General features: G+C 37.9%; 1 protein-coding gene across 7 annotated transcripts in view; it reads right to left on the bottom strand.

Moving 5' to 3' along the window:
- CTNNA1 (catenin alpha 1) overlaps window positions 1-21957 on the bottom strand; it is a 344567-nt gene that overhangs the window by 131443 nt on the left and 191167 nt on the right. For all 7 annotated transcript variants that reach the window (XM_086411845.1, XM_086411843.1, XM_086411841.1 and 4 more), the window contains 2 exons: window positions 21708-21814; window positions 20448-20643 (listed from right to left, as the gene is read on the bottom strand). In XM_086411845.1, the coding sequence (XP_086267971.1) occupies window positions 20448-20643; window positions 21708-21812 (301 nt within the window). In that variant the 5' untranslated portion in view covers window positions 21813-21814. The remainder of the gene's footprint in view (window positions 1-20447; window positions 20644-21707; window positions 21815-21957) is intronic.

The raw sequence follows: 21957 nt of genomic DNA, 5'->3' as shown, positions 1-21957 counted from the left end.
ACTCCAGTGTTCTTGCCTGGAGAATCCCAGGGACGGGGGAGCCTGGTGGGCTGCCGTCTCTGGGGTCGCACAGAGTCGGACACAACTGAAGTGACTTAGCAGTAGCAGCAGCAGGAGTAGAATGGAAGAGAGTATGATCATGAATTTACAAGTCAGACAGAAACTGTAGCTTCACCACTACCAATTCAGTTTCCACAGTTGTGTAACAAATAATACAGGTGACCCTCACTTTGCACAGTAGTGCAGGTCTATAAAAATGATCACACAAACTGAAACAATGCAATATGATCTTAATTACCAATGGGAAAAATCACAACTGTCTTGTGATCTTCAAAATTTTCTCTTAAACAGTTAAAAGCTTACTATTCCTTATACACACACACACATACACACACACATATACATACAGAGAAATGAAACTAAAATAGTACAACTAGTATTTATTTAATATGTAGCTTAAAACATTATGAACACTGAGAACTAAAATGTTTCCTTGTATGAAAACTACTCAAAAGTAGTTTTTGAAAAATGATCACCTTTTTCAACATGATACAGAGTGCGCATTTTTTCTCACTTCACAAATTATCCTATTTCTTTCTAAGTCTGGATCAGTTTCAAACATTTTATGCTTTGCACTTTCACAGTCATGAACTATCTCCAAGAGTCCCTTTAATGTGAAAGTTTTGATGACATCACTTCCTCTTGGACATCATTATCCTTTTCATCACAACTACTTATCTCACTTAGAGTTAGCCTTCACAAAGTTACTCTGAGTATCTAAACTTTCTTAAACAGCAGCACTGTCAACATTTCCTCAGGCAGCAAATTCCTTCTGTAACTTGGATTTATTACTTTCCCTTTCCTTGCTGCACTTTCATCTTTGCAAATTCCCTCCTTCAAGGCTCTCTTATAAAATGGCTCACGTGGGTTTATCACCGAGATACAAGGAGGCAATGCAATTACACATTGCATGAACTGAACAGTTGCAGTGATCAATCACTAACAGACCATGAAAGAAGGAACATGATTCGTCAGTGATCTCGATGCACACCTTTTATTTATGTAATGATTTGTACACTTCACAGTTAGCAGCAAAGTCTGTACTTTATGCAATCACTCAGCTAATACACTAATATCTGAACCATGTTATTGGAGGACTGGTAATACTAAACTGTGGTAACAAATCTGAGCACACTGGATATATGCAAAGTGAGAACTGCCTCTATCAACTTCCCAGGCATATGAAACCCAGTGTTTAGGAGAGGGGTTAGAACAGTGCCTGCACTCACATACTATCCTTTTTATTGCTATTGGAATTAGTTACAGACAGATTGAGCAGGGAAAGGATGCAAAATGACACTAAAGACACATATTAAAGAATGAAGATTCTAGATCAGGGAACACACATCATCAGGACCACAGGAGGAAGTGAGAGCCATGGTTCTTGTACCCTTGGGTAAGAAGTGAAAGCAGAGGCTTCCTGGCAGTATGAAGTTCAGCACTGCTAGAGAATCTGTTTTCTCAGAGGCAGTAAATGAAGCTCTCCTAAAAAACTGAAGATGGAAATGAGGGTTTGAGGAGAGTGGAAGAAACTCTGAAGCAGCTGCTATAGAAAATGAAAAAGGGAATTAACCTGAGGTAAATAAAAGAACTGTGGGAAGAACTAAAGGCCCAGAGTGAGCCAAACAGGATGAACTGAAAATAGATTCTTAAAGCTACAGACCGTCTAAATGAATCAAAACTATTTAATGATTAGCTTACATTCAAATGGACAAGTATAAAGTCTTAAAATTTAAATTTAACTTTAATTACTTAATCTCACTGTAATAATCCACCAATTTATTCCCAGCTCTAATTTCTTTTTGCACTGTAACCCGCTCCTTCCAAATTCTCATTCTGACCCAAGTTCCTCTTAAACAATTTCATGCCTCTACAGCTAGCATGGTATCATTCCAAAATAGTATCAAGTCAGGTAACACGTAAGTGGAACTGAAAGGAAGAATCAATGTAAATATATTCACATCCACCCTCATCTCTCTTAGCTCACAACCATAATGGCAAATCTTTAACTTCATAGCTAAACATACGTTATCAGGAATGAAAATATACATGAGAAACATACTGTATGATGCATTAAAACATACATTTTTTTTGCTCACAAAACTATAAACAAATATGAAAATATCTCTTTAGCTTTACAGCAGGGGGCTCAAATTCCTGCTAAATGGTTATCTCTATAAAAGGAACATGACACTTTGAGACTGAACTGATGGTTAATAAGTTAAAAACAATAAAATGTAACTCTCAATTAGTTTACAATGCAGACATGTAAAAGTTACCACATGCACTTTCTGTACACAAAAAAGGCAAACTAGGAAAACTGAGACAGACTGCTCACAGTCAGCAGTACAGGTTGAGAATATAGCTAGTCTTCTACCCGTGACTCAATTGTCTATAGAGCCTACTACTTGGCATCTCTTATTAGCCAAGATATAATGGACATGGAACTTAAGAGAACGCACTACTACTGTTCCATCAACAGTAAAAACAGATTTGTCAACAAGTCCGTTCCCTGGAATTTTCCCCTAACTAAGCTGGGGATAAAAGTTAAGCTCCTCTGGAGTTCAAAACAAGAACAAAGGGCAACTGTAAATAAAGTAAACTAAAAACCACAGTTCTACATTAGAACAGGACAAAATAAAGGCCTTCTGAAGCAAATACCTTGAGTAAATTCCCTCCAAAACAATCTTAACTTATAAAAAATTATGGGGAAACGACAGGCTAGAAAAGTGTGTGTGTGTGTACAAGAAACAGACACACACATACAGACAGGAAAAGAAAAAAACAGAGAGAGAAGGCTTATTAAGTTAGAAAACTTAAGCCTAGGAAACATGAGATATTATCAGAGATTATATTGCTCCTTTAAAACAAAGGATGTAGCTATGTTAGTGAATATACACTTCTCTCCGAACACTGTCTGGCATAGAGCAAACAAGATATTTGAACTTGGTCTGAATCCCAACTTGGCTATTTGGGGTAACCTCAGGTTGCTTCCCTGATGGCTTAGAGGATAAAGCATCTACCCACAATACAGGAGACCCAGGTTCCATCCCTGGGTAGGGGAAGATCCCCTGGAGAAGGCAATGGCACCCCACTCCAGTACTCTTGCCTGGAAAATCCCATGGACAGAGGAGCCTGATAGGCTATAGTCCATGGGGTCACAAAGAGTCGGACATGACTGGGTGACTTCACTTCACTTCAGGTTGCTTCAGCTCTGTTTTCTCTTCTGTAAAATCAGAATACTTTCTCCCACCCCCACTGGGCTGTTTTGAAAATTAAATGAGGTAATAAATACAAAGCTCAACAATTATTTCTGTGCCCCTTCCACTTTCCCACCTACCTTCTCCAATTCTTAAAACTATTCAGAACATTGTCATTGCTCTCACATCAATCATTTCTTAATTTTCAGAAATAAGGTCATGTTAGCAAGTTTCCTAAATGATGAAGGAAAAATTGACTTTTAATTTGTAGTGATGAAGCAGTAAAAGAGGTGCCTCCTTCACTCCAGTCTCCATAGTGCAGAAAGTGGTAAAAACTGATCCTTTTGTGATAACTACAAGCAAAGCTATAGTTACCCTTGCTGGGGGCTTCCCAGGTGGTGCTTGTAGTAAAGAACCTGCCTGCCAAAGCAGGAGATGTAAGAGATGCAGATTCAATCCTTGGGTTGGGAAGATACCCCTGGAGATGGGCATGGCAACCCACTCCAGTATTCTTTGCCTGGAGAACCCCATGGACAGAGGAGCCTGGTGGGCTACAGTCCATGGGGTTGCGCAGAGTCAAACATGACTGAACTGACTTAACATGCATGCACAGCTGGGTATTTTAGCTTTTCCATCTGATTTTTAGAATTAAGAGACGGAGAGACCCCAGGGGAGGGGTAAGGCGGGAATTAAGCCAATCTGAAGTTCCTCTAAATTTGTAAAAATCTGTCATCTTCCTCCTATATCCTATTTACAACTTCTCATCCCCAAAAGCCCATGCCATACCATAAGAATGGCTTCCAATCACAATGCCATAGCAGAGGATACCAAGTCCTCAGAAATTTAGCTATGGAAACATCTCAAGGAGACTCAAAAGATAAAGTTATATTTCTCTTGGATAAACATCCAAGGGGCTCCCTGGGGGCTCAGAGGTTAAAGCGTCTACCTGGAACGCGGGAGACCTGGGTTCGATCCCTGGGTCAGGGAAGATCCCCTGGAGAAGGCAATGGCAACCCACTCCAGTACTCTTGCCTGGAGAATCCCATGGAGGGAGGAGCCTGGTAGGCTACAGTCCATGGGGTCGCAAAGAGTCGGACACGACTGAGCAACTTCACTTCACTAAACATCCAAGGAGACTCAAAAGATACAGTTATCTTCTCCCAAAAACAATACTAAGGTTTGGGTAAACTCTGGGAGTTGGTGATGGACAGGGAGGCCTGGCATGCTGCAGTCCGTGGGGTCTCAAGGAGTTGGACATGACCAAGAGACTGGACTGCACTGAACTGAAGGATACTTCTAATATGTTCCTTGGCCAGAACTTTTACTACCTTTAGGTCCAGAAAAAAAGAACTCTGCCAGCCCAGCAAAGGAACATGGTTTATCTTCTGTAAATTACATAATCCACCCAACTTCAGGTATCTTTATTAATGAAAAAAAAAAGAATTTTTTTAAAATTTCCATCTTAAATCACAGATATACAAGAATCTGTATGCACAATAAGAACAGAAATCACAACGTGTTTACATCATTAGGGTGGGATGGGGGAGGTGTTTCAACATACATGAAAATACTAACACAGGTGGTTTATCATCAGGTTGTATAGCACGATGGGTGATTATTTTCTACTCTGTGGGTTTTCTTTTTGAACTTTCTAAAATCAATGTATTTTTAAAGAAAAAAGTCTTCAAATGATTTTAAAATGTAAAATATCCTTAATTCATGTTTGTGACACATGAAACTCAGGTTTTCCTAAAAAAGAGTAACTTAAAACACTCCAAAACAGCCTATATGCAAAATTTCTTTTTTTAGAAGTATAAAAAAAATCCCATGGCTACTAGTGTCAGTGCAAAAAAGGAAAATTAGCATACATTATGAAATAAAAGCTTTGTATAATCAGCTATCTTGAGAAGCTTATCCAAAATATGGAAAAGCAAGGAGTAAAATAAAGAGGGGGCCCATTTGCAGCCCCAGTCTCACTGTCATTATTTTTTGTTGAGTTGCTGCAGGAGAAGTTCAATTATTATACAGACCTTAATAGACATTTCTTAAACAGAACATTTTATAAAAGCATATTTTATCAACTGCCAGATCCAAAAAAAAAAAGGTATTTTAAAACATCCACCCAAATATGCTTTTGAAGCCCAACAAATACAGTTCAGTGTTAAAACAACAGAGGTGTCCAGGAGAAGAGTTTAAAGCCATTTATCATCTTAAAGATGTTCCAATTATTTATTCATTTCATGATCAATTTCATGACCATATGTGGAATTCTGATTCCCCCTCTCCCACTAATTTCCTGGATGACTTGCTCAAGCCACTTTGATCTCTTCATTTCAAAATGATTTTAACTGGCTAAAATTTTTCATCCTCTCAGATATCTCATACTATCCTTGTTAACATTGGCAGGTTCAGTCTTTAAAACTGCCCTATTTATCACACTCCTTTTAGATTTCTGCAAAGTGACTAAAACTCTGGTCATAACAATATTTAAAGAGGAGTCATTAGTTTTCAGGTTCAAAATAACCTCCTTAAATCATATTACTCCATAGAGGGTATTATTCAGCCATTAAAACTTATGTTATAGTAGAGTACTTAAAGATACTGAAAGTTGTTCAGGATCCATTAAGCGAAAAAAGTAAAATTAAGCAAAACATAATTCTACCCATATGTCAGTACATTCATCAAAGACATGGGTATAGCTATGGCTGATTCTTGTAGATGTTTTGGCAGAAAACCACAAAATTCTATAAAGCAATTATCCTTCAATTAAAAAACTAAATAATTTAAGTGGCAAAAAAAATGCAGACATCCCTGGTGGTCTGGCTAAGACTCCGCACTCCCAATGCATGGGGCCCGGGTTTGATCCCTGGTCAGGGAACTAGATCCCACATACCACAACTAAGGCCAAATAATGTTTTTGTTTTTTTTTTAAACTGGAAGGGTCTAGATTAAAATATTAACCATTGACTTCATCTATGGGTAACAACAAAACTATAACTGATTTTTAGTCCTTTTTTTGCTCTATCAAAAACATGTTAACTGGAGAAAATTAACTTTTGCTAAAGGAATTTTTTAGTTCTACCCAGAGCATCCAGAGGAAGAAGAGGAAAAAAAAAAAAAAACAAGCAACCAACATCACAATTAAGTCTGTTACAAACTGCCCTGTACTTAACAGATGAGCATTTTAACACAGTAGAAAGCAAAAAAAAAAAAACCAACCCTAAATTTGAATACCTAGAACTTTCCTATCACAGGATTCCTAATTCTTGAAAGTTACTTTTTTATCACTTTAGTTCCACTGATAAAACTTATTTTATACCAAATTTTCTAAATTTATCTGATTAAAGGATCTCACCAAAAACTGATAACTGTTTTTATTTATCATTCCACCAACTTTCTTTTTATAAAATAATAAACTGACAGGACCAAGTCTTCATAAAGTTATTTGCCAACTTCAAGATAATCAAGGATTAGCATGCATTTTCCAACCTGTCCCAATCCCTTCCCCCCAGTCCTCAAAATTTTTAAATTCATTTTCCATGATCTGGTAATAGAGTAAGACATCTTCCATGCTCATCAATGAAGACAAACTGGCAGTACACTTGCAACGAAAAATAGATTTTATAACATAGTACTTATGGGAAGGAACCAAATGGTGGAATATATCTGGCATAATTCACACGCCCTATGACACTCAGATGAGCATGAATAAAACAGTTAATCCTCTTCGCCTTCACCTTTCCATTCATCAATGAGGGATATTTGGCAAAAACCACAGAGCCCTGAATGACAACTCCATAGTTATAGAAAAACTGACCATGATTCGAAGAATTTCTGACAGATGACCTTTTTAATGGCATCTCTCTTCATTTTCCTGGGATGCCATTTTTAATCCACAAAACTGTTTATCTTTAGAAAATCAACCCAGAATACTTAATATCATGTTATTTAAATACTGTAAGTCCATCTGAATCAGTTCAGGGAACACCTAGAAAAACTCTCAAACTACACCCTTCTCTATCCACTGTGGGTAAGAAAAGGAGTTTTGAATTTCTACTTTTTCTACTAGACAGAATGGATTTTTTAAAAAAATTAAAATAGAGTACCACACATATTCATGTTCTCATTTTCCTTACTAATTCAAGTGTGCCCTGCTGCTATTCAAAAACACTCCAAAGAGAGGCACTTACTTCCTGATTACACATTCAAATAAATGCATAACATGCATTTCAACTTGGAATCACTTTCTTAAGAAATTAACTAGTAGAAACCACTTTTCTATATCATGGTTGAAGTCAGGCCAAAGTCAAAAATTCAGTACCTAACTTCCTCAGCTACACTGTACAAATATATTAAGGCAGGAATATTATCTATCGACTGTATCTTAAAAGTATTATTATCCTGGTTAGTACTATTATTTTTGTGAGTTTAACAAGACTTTGGAGAAGGCAATAGCAACCCACTCCAGTACTCTTGCCTGGAAAATCCCATGGACGGAGGAGCCTGGTAGGCCGCAGTCCATGGGGTCGCTAAGAGTCGGACACGACTGAGCGACTTCACTTTTACTTTTCACTTTCATGCATTGGAGAAGGAAATGGCAACCCACTCCAGTGTTCTTGCCTGGAGAATCCCAGGGACGGGGGAGCCTGGTGGGCTGCCGTCTCTGGGGTCGCAGAGAGTCGGACACGACTGAAGCGACGTAGCAGCAGCAGCAGCAGCAACAAGACTTTAAAAAAGGGGAAGAGCAATTTCAAAATGACAGGAAACATTAGAATTTAATAACTTCATTCTCCTTTCCTCACTCTCAAGATGGCTACACCGGAACCCAAGTCTCTGCGATAGCACATGCTCACACAAAACAGTGATCCAGGGGTGGACAGCATCCCTAACACATCCCAAATGCAAGAAAATACAGCCTTCACCCTCAAAGGCTTACCATTTAAGTCAAACAGATAACTTTAAGACATAAAACACTTGGATGACAACCAGTTAATGATTTTTTGGAATTTATATTTTGCTTTTCCTGCTCAAGTTAAATGAACAGCAACAGAAAATGGATTAAATAGAGTAGAGGAACAGGGGTCAATAATAAATAAGTTTTAAATTAATCACAGTCCTCAGGAACATATGAAGGGTAGGAATTGGTAGCCCTTTAAACAACAGATACAGCCATCACAGGATCACACACAAAGAGACATCCAGAAAAATAAGCAGTGAAAACAGGATGAAAAATCTACTGAGATAGCAAGGGGAAAAGACAGGATAACAAATGAGAAGGCAGAACTTAAAGCAAGAGTATGAGAAAAATCAGCAGATTTCTTGTTAAGTTTAATGAAGAAAGTGATTACACTAATCTGGAAACCTAATTAACTTAAATTTAATCTTTTTCAAAATGTTAAATGTTTCTCTGCTATTGCTCTTCCATAGCATCATTAACACTTTTTGAAGCCCGTACTCAATATTCCAGGGTAGTAATACTTGTCATTTTTCTCCTGTGAAAAATTAAAGAGCCCATGTATAAGATCCAGCTCATGATCCAACCTGAATAAAACCACACTAACAGCACCAGACAAATTAAAATGCAGTCTCTCTCACACACCCACACAAAGCTCCTTGAAGCTATGTTTCAAGTCTTCACATCATGAACTTAGCAAGCCCAGACTTCACTCTGTCTCCTGTCTACCTCTCAAATCCTACTCGAAACAGTCACTGACAGCTGCTTTGTCCTGATCACATCTGCCTTTTAACATCTATCTTGCAGGCTGCCTATATTAGATGTGGGTACATCAGTCTAAAGCTGTCAACATCTGCACTGGACAGGAGACCAATTTTCACCTCCTTCAATCTGACTAGTCAGTTGCCAGGGAGAAAATTATGCCTCAAGAGCCTGACAGCTTGTGCTCAATATTCTTTTGTCGGGGATAAAATACATCATTATTTTCCCTAAAACTGCCTTGCCAAGATTTACAATAAAATAAATACACACACACACGTACACTCACACACATATACCTGTGGGTGCACACGCATTTCTCCATATGTATATACCATTTTCTCCCTTTATACAAATCATTCACACACATAACAAGGAAGAAGACCTCTCTGTCCTCAATTTCACTACATAATTACTATGATAAATAAAAGAATATCTCTTAGTACCAATTTAAAACCCTCACTGCCTATCCCTTCTTTATGACAATGTCCTTAAAAGACAATTTTATCAAGTAATTCTGTACTTTCAAGATTTAAAAAAGCTAAGAAGACATTTGTGCAACAAGTCCAAGTCACCAATGAACTATAACTGCTAAATCACAAGAAAGTGGTAAACTCAACAGCTTTAACTATTGTTTTAGAAGACCAATAAACACTGCTTTCTTGCTCTAAGTGACAAAACACGTTCTACAGAAAAGACAGTTCCTATAACAAATGCAACTAAGTACTGAACAACACTGACTGTTCTCATAAGCTAAAGTCCTTCTTCTACTCAAGGATAATGGGCTTGCATTATAATCAAAGTTTACCTGAAAAGGAATTATGATCCCAAAACCAGAACTGGAAAAGTCTCCAAAAAAATCTTAACACAAATACTGCCTAACATAAACAGACACAAAAGGTGGAAAACTATAAGCCAAACATTAAAATGTCTGCTTTCTGTTTACTGAACAAAGACATTTAGTAAAAAAATTTACTTATTTTCACCTTCTATCCATTTAGAGAGAAGGGGTATGTAGGTGTTACTATTAAATGTTTTTCCAATATTAGAGAGATAATACTGGAGAGGATTATTACAGTGAATTATCTAGATATTTCCATGTTGTTCACCATGTGAATAATAACACATACATGAGAGGTGACCTTAGTAGCAAGGCAGTCATGGAACAAAAATCAAATAGTCTGTGAGGCAGTAAGAGCCATGGATTTAGCTGCAGTCTTTGGTCTATTCAACAGAACTCAACCACCTTTTCAAGGACTACCATAAATCAGGTCCCACCATTAAAATCACTACAGACAGACACAATCACGTTTTGATTCTCAACTCCAAGTTAATGCTACCTCTGCATACCAATAGACTAGCGATGAGAAACCTAGAAGATTAGCATCTCCGGGCCAATAAGCCAAATCTCAATTTTTGAAAACCTGGCAGAATTCAAATCAATAAGAAAAATAACAGGGATTCAACAAATCTGCAAAGGAGCACTATCATTTATAAATACTTATCACTGCCCTAGAGACTCTCACAAGCACCATCATGTTTCACATATATTCATAAACACAAAGAAATGGTCAACATCAATTACTGCAAATAATGCAAATTTTAAAAAAGAAAGTAGCATTTTACACCTCTAAAGACAGCAAAAAATATTAATGGACTATCCCATTACTTTTCAAGAAGGATAATTTGTTTTCATTAAACATCATATTATTATTATATTCTGTGTTCCTTTGGAGAACGGGGAGCTCCCACATTCCTTGTGTCCTGGGGTGAACATGCTAAATAATCTCCTTTGGCAGTAGGAAGTGTTTCAGTGCTGAACATGACCAAAGCAAAGCTAACCAGTCCTCTCCATGACTAAGATATAAACACCAAGAAAAGTTTTATCTGCTGGGATGAAAAAACTAGTATGACCACTTCCAACTAGAGGTGGGCATCTTATCCAATATGTATATATGGAAATAGAGGTAAACACAAGGAGACAAATTTGATGGAAGAAAGTCATGCATCCTTGCCGTCAGTCGTATTTGGCTATGCTTGAACTCTGGATCTACTGCTGGAATTGCCAAACTAAAACTCGTAAGAATTTCCCAGGTGGCTCAGTGGTAAAGAATCCACCTGCCAAGCAGGAGACACAGGTTCAATCCCTGGGTCAGAAGATCCCCTGGAGAAGGAAATGGCAACCCACCCCAGTATTCTTGCCTGGGAAACTGCATGGACAGAGGAGCCTGGAGGGCTACAGTCCATGGTGTTGCAGAGTCAGACACAATTTAGCAACTCAACAACAACAAAGACCCCAAAAGTCCCTTTTTGTTTAAACAAGTTTGAGTTGAGTTTCTGTATCTTGTAATGGGTGAGGTTGTATGAATATTAAGCAATATAGACAGATATAACCCCATATATGCTGGGCTGTGGTAAGTCGCTTCAGTTGAGTCTGACTCTTTGTGACCCTATGAACTGTAGCCCACCAGGCTCCTCTGTCTATGGGATTCAAGAATACTGGAGTGGGTTGCCATGGCCTCCTCCAGGGGATCTTCCCGACCCAGGGATCGAACCCATGTCTGTTACGTCTCCTGCATTGGTAGGTGCGTTCTTTACCACTAGTGCCACCTGGAAGCCCTACTAGAGAACAATTTAGAACATTTTGAAGTCCTAAAATCTAAGTCCCTGAGAAAACTTTCTGAATGGTTAGATGAGTACACATATATTGGAAACTCCTCCAAACTGTACACCAATCTGTATACTTTGCTATATATAATGTAAATATATACTCTTCAGTTCAGTTCAGTTGCTCAGTCGCGTCCGACTCTTTGCAGTCCGACTCCATGGACTGCAGCACGCCAGGCTTCCCTGTCCATCACCAACTCCCGGAACCTACTCAAACTCATGTCCATCATGTCAGTGATGCCATCCAACCATCTCATCCTCTGTCGTCCCCTTATCCTCCCCTCTTCAATCTTTCCCAGCGTCAAGGTCTCTTCAAATGAGTCAGCTCTTTGCATCAGGTGGCCAAAGTACTGGAGCTTCAGCATCAGTCCTTCCAATAAATATTCAGGACTGATTTCCTTTAGGATGGACTGGTTGGATCTCCTTGCAGTCCAAGGGACTCTCAAGAGTCTCCAACACCACAGTTCAAAAGCATCAATTCTTCAGCACTCAGCTTTCTTTATAGTCTTTCTTTCTTTATATACTCTTAATGTTTTTTTAAAAGATCTGTGCCCCTATATTCCTACTCCAGGAAATATATCTTAAAGATACAAATTTTTTTTAAAGGGAAAACATTATACATATAGGGTTCACTTACAACAGCATTTTTATATCAAAAACATAAAAATAACTAAGTCCAATAATAGGGAAATGATACAATAGAAAGTATATAGTTTTAAAGATTATAAATACCAAGGTTATAGTAAATCATAAAAATAATGCCTGTAATTAGTTTAAAATTTTTAAAAGAAAACAGTAAAATGGTATAAGCTAGAAATAAAATGCATATATGTAGCCAAGGAATTAAGAAACAGAAAACTAAATAAAGACTATAATAACCCCCCCAAAATGTAAATCTAACAAAATATAGAGGATATATGTATTGTATATACCTGCTGCTAAACACCAATGAAAGAAATTTTAAAAAGATCTAAATAGATGAAAATGTATTTTGTTCATAAAAGACTCAGAGTAAAAATGTTGACTCTCCCCAAAGTTTAATGTAATCCCTATCAAAATCCCAGATTTTCTATAGACAAGATTATCTAAGATTTATGTGGAAAAGCAAAAAAAAAAAACAAAAAACACTAGAATAGCTAAAACAATTTAGAAAAAGAATAAAGAGGGAGAAATCACTCAACCCAATTTTGAGACTCATAACTACAGCAATAAAGATTGTGAGCACTGGCTGAGGGATAGACACATAGATAATAGAAAATAGAGAACCCAGAAATAATCCCACACAAGTACAGCCTGACTGATTTTTTTTCCCCAGCTGACTGATTTCTAACAGGGTGCAAAAGCAGCTCATTGAAATATTCTTTTCAACAAATGATACTGGAACAACTAGATGTTCACAAAGGAAAAAAGAACTCAACCTAAACCTCATATGCTATACAAAAATAATCCAAAATGAGCCCAGAGTTAAAAGTAAAACACAGAATTTCTAAAAGAAAATAGGAGAAAATCTTCATGAGCTAAATAAAGCTTGTTAAAGAATTCTTAGACATGACACCAAAAGCATGATCCATACATTGGGAGAGGGGGATCAATAAATTGGACTTCATCAAAATTAAAAACTTAGTATGCTATTTAAAACTTAGATCTGTTAAGAGGGTGAAAAGACAGGCTACATCCACATCACGGAGTACTCACAGTATACCTGCCTGTAATTAAAAAGCTACATTGGAGGGCTCTCAAGGGCAGCATGTTGAGTTGTATGTGTGTGTGTGTCTCTGTGTGTGTGTGTGTGTGTGTGTTGGGGGGGGGAGTGGGGAAAGCCAATCTCAAAAGATCATACATTGTATGATTCCATTTATACAATACTCTTGAAATGACAGAATTAGAGATGGAGACAGATTAGATGCCAAGGGTGAGGGATGATGGGGAATGTAAGCAACATGGGTATAACTATAACAGGTATCAAGAGGGAGAGCTTTGTGGTGATGGAATAGTTGTATATCTTGTTTGCAGAGGTGGTTGTACAAATCTTCACAAGTTAAAACCAGAGAATTGCTCTGCCAATGTCAATTTCCTGCTGCTGATATAGTACTATAGTTCCATAAAATGTAACCATTGAGGGAAACTGGGTAAATGGTATACTGGACTACTCTATACTATATTTGCAACTCCCTGTTAATCAAAATTAAAAGTTAAAAAAAAAATCGGTTACTTAACTTTTTATTAGTGTAAATAAACACTGAAGCAAACAATGTAACAGAATTTTTCATTTGACAGAAGACTGCACAGCAAAATCTGAGTGGCTCTAAGTTGATGAGAGTATGTTAATGTTAGGTAATTCACCTGGAGTTTTTAGTAGCACACACTGCCTCAATATATACCCTAAGTGATTAATGTCTGAGGAAGATATTTTAATTTTTCACATACCAGGTCCCTCAGCTTTATCTATAAAGAGCAGCCATCTATACAGGCCAAGCTGGCAGTAAACCTGCATGCATGTGTGCGTGCGCTTAGTTGCTAAGTCGTGTCCAACTCTTGGCAACCGCATGACTGCATGACAACTGGCCAATTCTCCTTTTCCATGATCTGTCGCAGCAGTTCCTTCCTTAACAGCACATCTCACCTCCCCCGACCCCAATGGTTTCCTGACTGTTAGTCCAGCCTCCAGGCTCTCCCCCAACCCCTTTAAGGCTTCCTGTACACACCTGAGAAACTAATCTTCCCTAAACACCACTTCTTTTCATAGTCCATGTTATCCAGATGGTAGAACTTCTTAAAACAGGAACAAAGTTAAGGAGACATATTTCAGTTTAATTTAAGAAGAAAAAGGCGTTAGAAATAAACACAAAGCCATGTTGGAAAAAGCTGCTTCCAGAGGTGCAAGTCCTGTGTCACTAGATATATTTAAGTATATGGGAACCTGAACCTGGGAGACCTATTCCAGCCACAGAACTCTCTAACTTGGTATCATTTCCCTGATAGTTCTCCCTTCTTCACTTGGCATTCCAAGCCACCCTCTAAAACCTAGCTCCAAGCTCTTTTGTATCCAACCTCTCCTCCCAGCACTCCTCTCCAGAGCCTTCACGGTTCCCTGTGCACATCTTGCTTTGTCTGCTGCTTTTCTTACCTGAATGACTTTTTCTCCCTCCCTTCTTTTACCTTTCAAGATCCAGTACACCTTCAGGAAGCTTTTCTAATCCCATGCGTACATTCTTATTCCATTCCATTCTTTGCATGCTACTCATGCTATTAATTTTTTATGTCCATATGTCCTGATTATAAGCTCCAAGACAAAAAAACAGTAAAAACAGCCTCCTGTCTGCTAGAAGACAGTCTCTCTCTCCTTTTTTAATATTATTTTGGCCACTCTGCACTACATGCTCAATCCTAGTTTCTTGACCAGGAATCAAACCCAGGCCCCCTACAGTGGAAGCACATTGTCCTAACCAATGACCCTCCAGGGAATTCCCCAAAATAGTCTCTCTTCACAAGAGACCGCACATAGTCACCCAGCCCTTTCCCCACTCTGGCCTAACACAAGCTTCTCCCCAGGAAATCCACTGTTGTGAACCTGCAGCTCACCAATCATCTACCCCTTTGCTGAGAAGAGTATCTTTAGAAGCGGTGTGAGAATATGAGAATACACAAAGGTGCACCTGAGACTCTTGGGACCTTCTCCCTCATTCACCCAGAAATGCCCATGAGCTGTAAGGAAGAAGTTACTGATGCAGCGGCAAGTCTCTGTTCTTGGCCTTTGAGATCGACTGTAAATTGTAGCTAATGGATTAAACAACACTGTTCTAGTAGAAACCATTCCTCATCACTTAACTTCCTATTTATTATCATCATCACTGGTCCTCCTTTTTAAAAGTCTCCCCCCTTTTCAAACAAGTGTCAATTAGGCTTTCCCATCTCTGCCTCTTGGATGTCCCCTAACCAGTTAAGAGCCCTCTTTTTCTCATCAGAGCCCTATTCAAGTATCCATGAAATACTTTTAGATACTCTTTGCAACACACAGGTATTGTTAAAGTATGTATGTATAAGGAAAGGCTGCTAATGGGTATGAGATTTATTTTGGGAGTGGTGAAAATGTTCTGGAATTAAATAATGGTAAACCTGTACAACTTGGTGAATATACTAAAAACCACTGAATTATATACATTTTAAAATGGTGAATTTTGTGTTAAGTGAATTATCTCTTTTTTTTTTTTTAAAGGTAAGATTCTCCACCAGTATCCCAGTACTTACGTTTGGCACTGGGGCGAAAATATCTTAATTTTTAAGAAAACACCTTTTCTCACATACTTCTTGGAGAACATAGTCAATTACCTTCCTCAAACATTTAAGTGCCTATCATAGACAGGCACCATGATAGCTGCCACAGAAAACAATTGCCAGACCATCATAGAACCTATGCTGCTAGAGCCTAAGAGGGGAAGGTAACTAGCTATTTAACTATCACTGTGCCAAGAGCTAGGAAGAAAAAGTATAAAGGTAAGAATGACCTAATCAGAGTGGGAAATGTGAGGGTGGGCAGGGTCCCCAAAAAACATTATCTCTAAGAGACACATGTAAGCTTCAGCCCATATCAGGTAGTTAACAACTAATTTGGGCTGACAAGCAGTACAACAAAACCCCTGTTTCACAGGGGTTTGCAGGCCATGCAATTAATAACTGGCTCCCATCCACCACAGGAGACTCACCTGGTCTTGAGGTAAAGCAACCCTGCATTTATGTATGTGTATGTTTTACCCACTGACAGTGTTATGATAAGGTTTTAGTGTCCTCACAAATGTTTGTGTTTATTATTCATGTAATCTGGGGCAAATAGAAAATTAAGTTATGCTGAAAAACTGCATACATTCAAGTCTCTGATTATTAACGATTGCACAGAAGAGCACAGACAGGGCTTATACAAGCTCAAAAGATATAGAAGGTTCAATTTTTGGCTCAAAAGCATTATAAATAAGAACATAAATCAACTATTTATTCGAAGACAGTAAGCTCACATCTTTAACCCTAGATTAGAGGTCAGCTAACTATGGTCTGTGGGTCAAATCTAGCCAATCCACCATTTTCATAAATAAGTTTTACTGGAATATAGCCATGCCCGTTTGTTTTTACACTGAATAGCTGCTTTCCCAACACAACTGCTGAACTCAATAGTGTTAAGAAAAACCTTATCGCCAATACGGTCTAAAATCCTTACTACTTGGCCAACTTGTACTGGATGACAGTAGCCCACACTGATTCAGAACAAAAACATCTTTTTATACATCCTTCAGCAATTAAAGGATGTTCCAGTGGATAAGCAACAGACTTGAAATGCAAAGAACTCTACTTCATTAGTCAATCCACCATGGAGTTCTTGATAAATTGTAATTACATTTTATATACCAGTAAAATTCAGAGCAGTTAGGTCCGAGTTTTCCATAAGTGCTCAGGATTGCTGAAAGCAGGCCTGGGAAAGGTTTTTGTATTAATTATATATTCCTGCCCAATAAATTACCCCCAAGTAAGTATCTTAAACATTTATTATCTCCCCAAGTTTTCTGTGGGTCAGGAATTCAGGGTTGGTTGGGGCTGCCATCATCTGAAACTTAACTGTAGTTGGATGATCTTCTAAGGTGGCCTGGTTACATGCTTGGTAAACTGGTACAAGAGACATCAGCTCCTCTCCACAAGACCTCCTGAGTGTCCTCATAACCTAGCCAGCTTCCCCTGGAGTCAATAATCCATGAGAAAGAGATAGGAAAACACAACATTCTCCTTACGACTTTGCTTTGAAAGTAGATAGTGTAACTTCCACACCACATTCTATTTCTTTACAGAACTAAGTAAGAGTCTCTAAGTACAACACATATTCAAGAAAGTCAAAGTTAGGCCTCATTTTTAAAGGAAAAGGTGTTAAAAGAATCTTCATATATTAACATCACTTCAGGGTTTCAAATGATGAGTAAACAGCTTCAACAACATAACCTACAAGGTTTGGTTGACTCAAGAATCTGTGCTTAACCATTATCATACCATGTATTTTGTTCTATTTGTCATAGGAGAGAGACGGTATCACTATTTGTTAACATTCACCAAAGAAAAAAGTAAGCCAACAGAAGAAAGGCAAAGCACTCCAGTTTTTCACATCTGACACAGTAACAGTGATGGGAGGCAGTTATACATTTGCTTTAGTTTTAGTTCTGTTTTGTTTTCCTGCAAGGAGAAGGAAAATTATGGAGACTAGATCATGAACAGATCAAAAATAATTGCAAAGTTGTACCGGAACAGATAGCATTTATGATTCAGTGCCACATAAAAAATTTTCTCAGATACAAACAATAATAACAGAAACTGAAGTTTAGATGTGCATTCACAATTGGGAGGGGTGGGGCTGTGCTTGGGAGGTGGGAGGGTGTATTATATCACAATTGCTACAGATGTGTATCAGAGTAACTTCTGGAACAAGGAACATATATAGTAGGGGGAAAAGTTATTTGTTACAATTCAACGTATTTTGAAAATAAATGTCTCTGTAGACCCATAAGCACTTGACCAAATTCACCTGTTAATACTGTGAGTTTCATTAGGGGAAGCAAGAAGACCAAGGAAGCAAAACTTTCTCACAGAGGGCAGAGAAATAACAGTCATCCTGATTTCCTCAACAAAAAGCTCAAAAATGGTCCTGAATCAGACAATTAAATCACTTTAAATTCAATCAAAATTCACTCTGCCAGGTTGAACAGTATCCCTCCAAAATTTAGATCCTCCCAGAATCTGTGAATGTGGCTTTATTTAGATACAGGGTCCTTGTAGATATAACCAAATTAAGATGAGGTCATCCTGGACTAGAGTGGACCCCAATTCAATGACTAACATCCTCTTAAGAGGGAACTTGGCAACACAGATACATGGAGAGTACCATGTCACAAAAAAAGCCAGATATTGGAGGGACCTGTCTACCTGTCAAGGAACACCAAGGACTGCCAGCAAAAAGCAGAAGCTAGGAAAGAACATGGAACAGTCTTCAACTAAGGCCCCAAGAATGAATCCTGCTGACACCTTGATTTCAGATATCTAGCCTCCAGAATGCCAAAAAAATAAATTTCTGTTGTTCTAAGTTACCAAATTAGTAGTCATTTACTATGGCAGCCAGAGAAAACTAACACATCCACTCAGCTAGGATTATGCAACTTAAGTAATCTCACCATTTTCAGTATTAGAAATATGTATTCACAAACTCAGAACAATAGGAGACAGCATCTCCATTTAATGCCTTGCCCTTTTTGGGTACTGTCACAGGGATGAATCTGACTTAAGAGTCCAATGGACTATGTATGCTGCTGTCAGCCAGAAGGCCACTGAGGCTCTCCCAAAGACCAGTAGAGCACATGCACAGAGCATGGGAGTCAGTTCACCTTAGCTGATAGCCAACAGCCCTAAAAAAAACAAAACAAAACCAAACCTATGTTTTTGTTGAAGTCCTCCTGCTAGACCAGAAGTTTAACAAAAAATTACAGGTCAAGAAGTTATTCTTTCAGATTTAAAGTCCTCTTATCTAGATAAGCAAAAAGGACCTACTATAAAGCACAAGGAGCTCCGTTCAATATTCTGTAATAACCTAAATGGAAAAAGAATTAAAAAAAGATACATGTATAACTGAATCACTTTGCTGTACACATGAAACTAACATTGTTAATCAACTACACTCCAATATAAAATAAATTTTTTAAGTAAGTTAAGTCTTATCATGATTATTGCATCATAGTGATGGCAGTCTTTCTAACAGTAACCACTGGTAAACTGTGGGTTACCATTTCACTTCTTATTACTTCTGAGTTTCCCAAAACATGTTTCCTAAAAAAAAAAAAAAAAAAACATGTTTCCTTTAAACTCTCATTTAAATTATTTTAAACTCAAGCCAGTGCAAATATGCATGGCTGATTTAACCTATCAGTCTGACAGAAAGAGACACTGTCTAGATTATTTTCAGAATTGCTAAACACTTTTCTATTTTATCACCCCTGTATCTTTAGCACAAATTAACACATATTACGCAGGATAAAAGATAAACTTCTGCCCCATATCAGTTCAGTTCAGTTGCTCAGTCGTATCTGACTCTTTGCGACCCCATGAATCGCAGCACGCCAGGCCTCCCTGTCCATCACCAACTCCCGGAGTTCACCCAGACTCACGTCCATCGAGTCAGTGATGCCATCCAGCCATCTCATCCTCTGGCATCCCCTTCTCATCCTGCCCCAATCCCTCCCAGCATCAGGGTCTTTTCCAATGAGTCAACTCTTCGCATGAGGTGGCCAAAGTACTGGAGTTTCAGCTTCAGCGTCATTCCTTCCAAAGAAATCCCAGGGCCGATCTCCTTCAGAATGGACTGGTTGGATCTCCTTGCAGTCCAAGGGACTCTCAGGAGTCTTCTCCAACACCACAGTTCAAAAGCATCAATTCTTTGGCGCTCAGCCTTCTTCACAGTCCAACTCTCACATCCATACATGACCACAGGAAAAACCATAGCCTGCCCCATATATTTCCCATCAAATTGTGTTACAACATTCCTACAACTATTACTTAGAACATTGGAGAGAACTGGATTCAGATTCTCCAAAAAAGATGTTCGTTAATCACTCCTGATTAAAGCTTAAGCCAGTACAACTTAATACATTTCCAATAAGTGAATATTTGTAGTTACCTGAGCAACTGGCAATATATAAGAATGAAAATATTGACCACAAAGTCACCTTCAAGGATTATTTTTCTAGAAAAGCCTGGCTCTCCCCATACAAAAAGTGGTATTGACCTACCTTGTTTTCGAACATCTTCTACAGCAGCCACAAGCTCCTCCTTGAGAAACTGACTCTCCTTTGCAATTTTATCCCCCTTCTCCAAGAAATTCTCAGTTGCTTGTTCAACAGATGCAGCCAAAACATGGGCCTTCTTAGAACGACCTCTCTTCTTATTAGAGGGCCCCTTGCTATTGGTGTTTACCAAGGTTGTAACCTAAAAGTTTCAATTTTGAAAATTAAACTGTAGCCAACTAAAATTAAAAGAAAAAAAAAAACAAAAAAACACACTAAGAGTAACATCTTTACAGATAGCAAGAATCAATTACTCATAGTAAAATGAAACATCACATCTATGAGTCTAGTAAGTATTAACAAATAAGATAAAATTCTCTCCATATTTTAAAATATTCAGCAATGATACGCCATATTTAGTTTCCAAAATAATTTAGCTATCTCAATATGTAAGTTAAGATTTATAATTAATATTTTAATTTCTCAAACATGATCATTAGGTTTTTAAGCTTCATTTTACAGATTAAAAACTAACAATAAACAAATTACATGTCTCTATTATGTCATCAAGAAGTTTAGAAAGGGGTTAACAATGAATTCTGGAGCCCAAGAAAATAATTTACTTATAATTTTAAAATATTTATTTTATATTTATATTTAAAATATTTATTTTCTTGAGCTCCAAAATCACTGCAGATGGTGACTGCAACCATGCCACTACCTCTCATTTTTGTGCTCGAGTACAATGTCTGTCTCCCTCACACTCACACAGACACATACACGTGCCAAAATGCTACATGTGCACAGCAAGTTGCTAACACTTTAATGAAATGGCATCACACTGTGATATTTGTATTTGTAACAGAACATACCAAACCTACGCTCTCAAATTAAATGACCTTCTAACTGATCCTGGACAACAAAAGTTGTATTAAGCAGGGTGAACAGACTTAATAGTCAAGGTTCCATATCCTATCTTTCTTAGAAATACTTTTAAGTATTAAGTGGTGTGCACTGCATACCACTAGCCCCTATTACTGCCAATCAAGACTGAAGAAAATGGCATCAAATATATTTCTAAAAGGCTAAATGAATCCACACATAAATATTTAATTATTAGTGAAGCCAAACTGTCTCATTACTATCAGCCTAAACTCAACCACTCAAATTAAGGCTTTGAACTAAACAACTTTGCCCTGTGTTTATTACCCAGGCCTACTATTATGGAACCATATAACAACTATGTATTTGTTTGCAGATTCTTACCTGGGTAACAAGAGGCTCTAACAGTCTTTCAACTGCCAGAGTCCTGATCTCTAGACTTTTGGGGTCCCATTTGAAGTTTATGTTGCCTGTGTGGACAGCAGTCATTTCTGAAAGAGAAACAGCCAGTCAGGCAAATATCAAACACACATATGAAACATAAAAAATTTTCTCCTACTCAAGGACTTTTTTACACCAGGAAAGTTACAATCACCACAAGATGAAAGAAATTCTTACCAGCCTGCACATGAGG

The sequence above is a fragment of the Bos grunniens genome, chromosome 7 (assembly GCF_055505025.1).
Source record: "Bos grunniens cultivar Pamir isolate PY7600 chromosome 7, Bosgru_T2T1.0, whole genome shotgun sequence".
Lineage (NCBI taxonomy): Eukaryota > Metazoa > Chordata > Mammalia > Artiodactyla > Bovidae > Bos > Bos grunniens.
The sequence above is the reverse complement of the archived record's forward strand: the minus strand, read 5'-3'. Positions and strand labels throughout refer to the sequence as shown.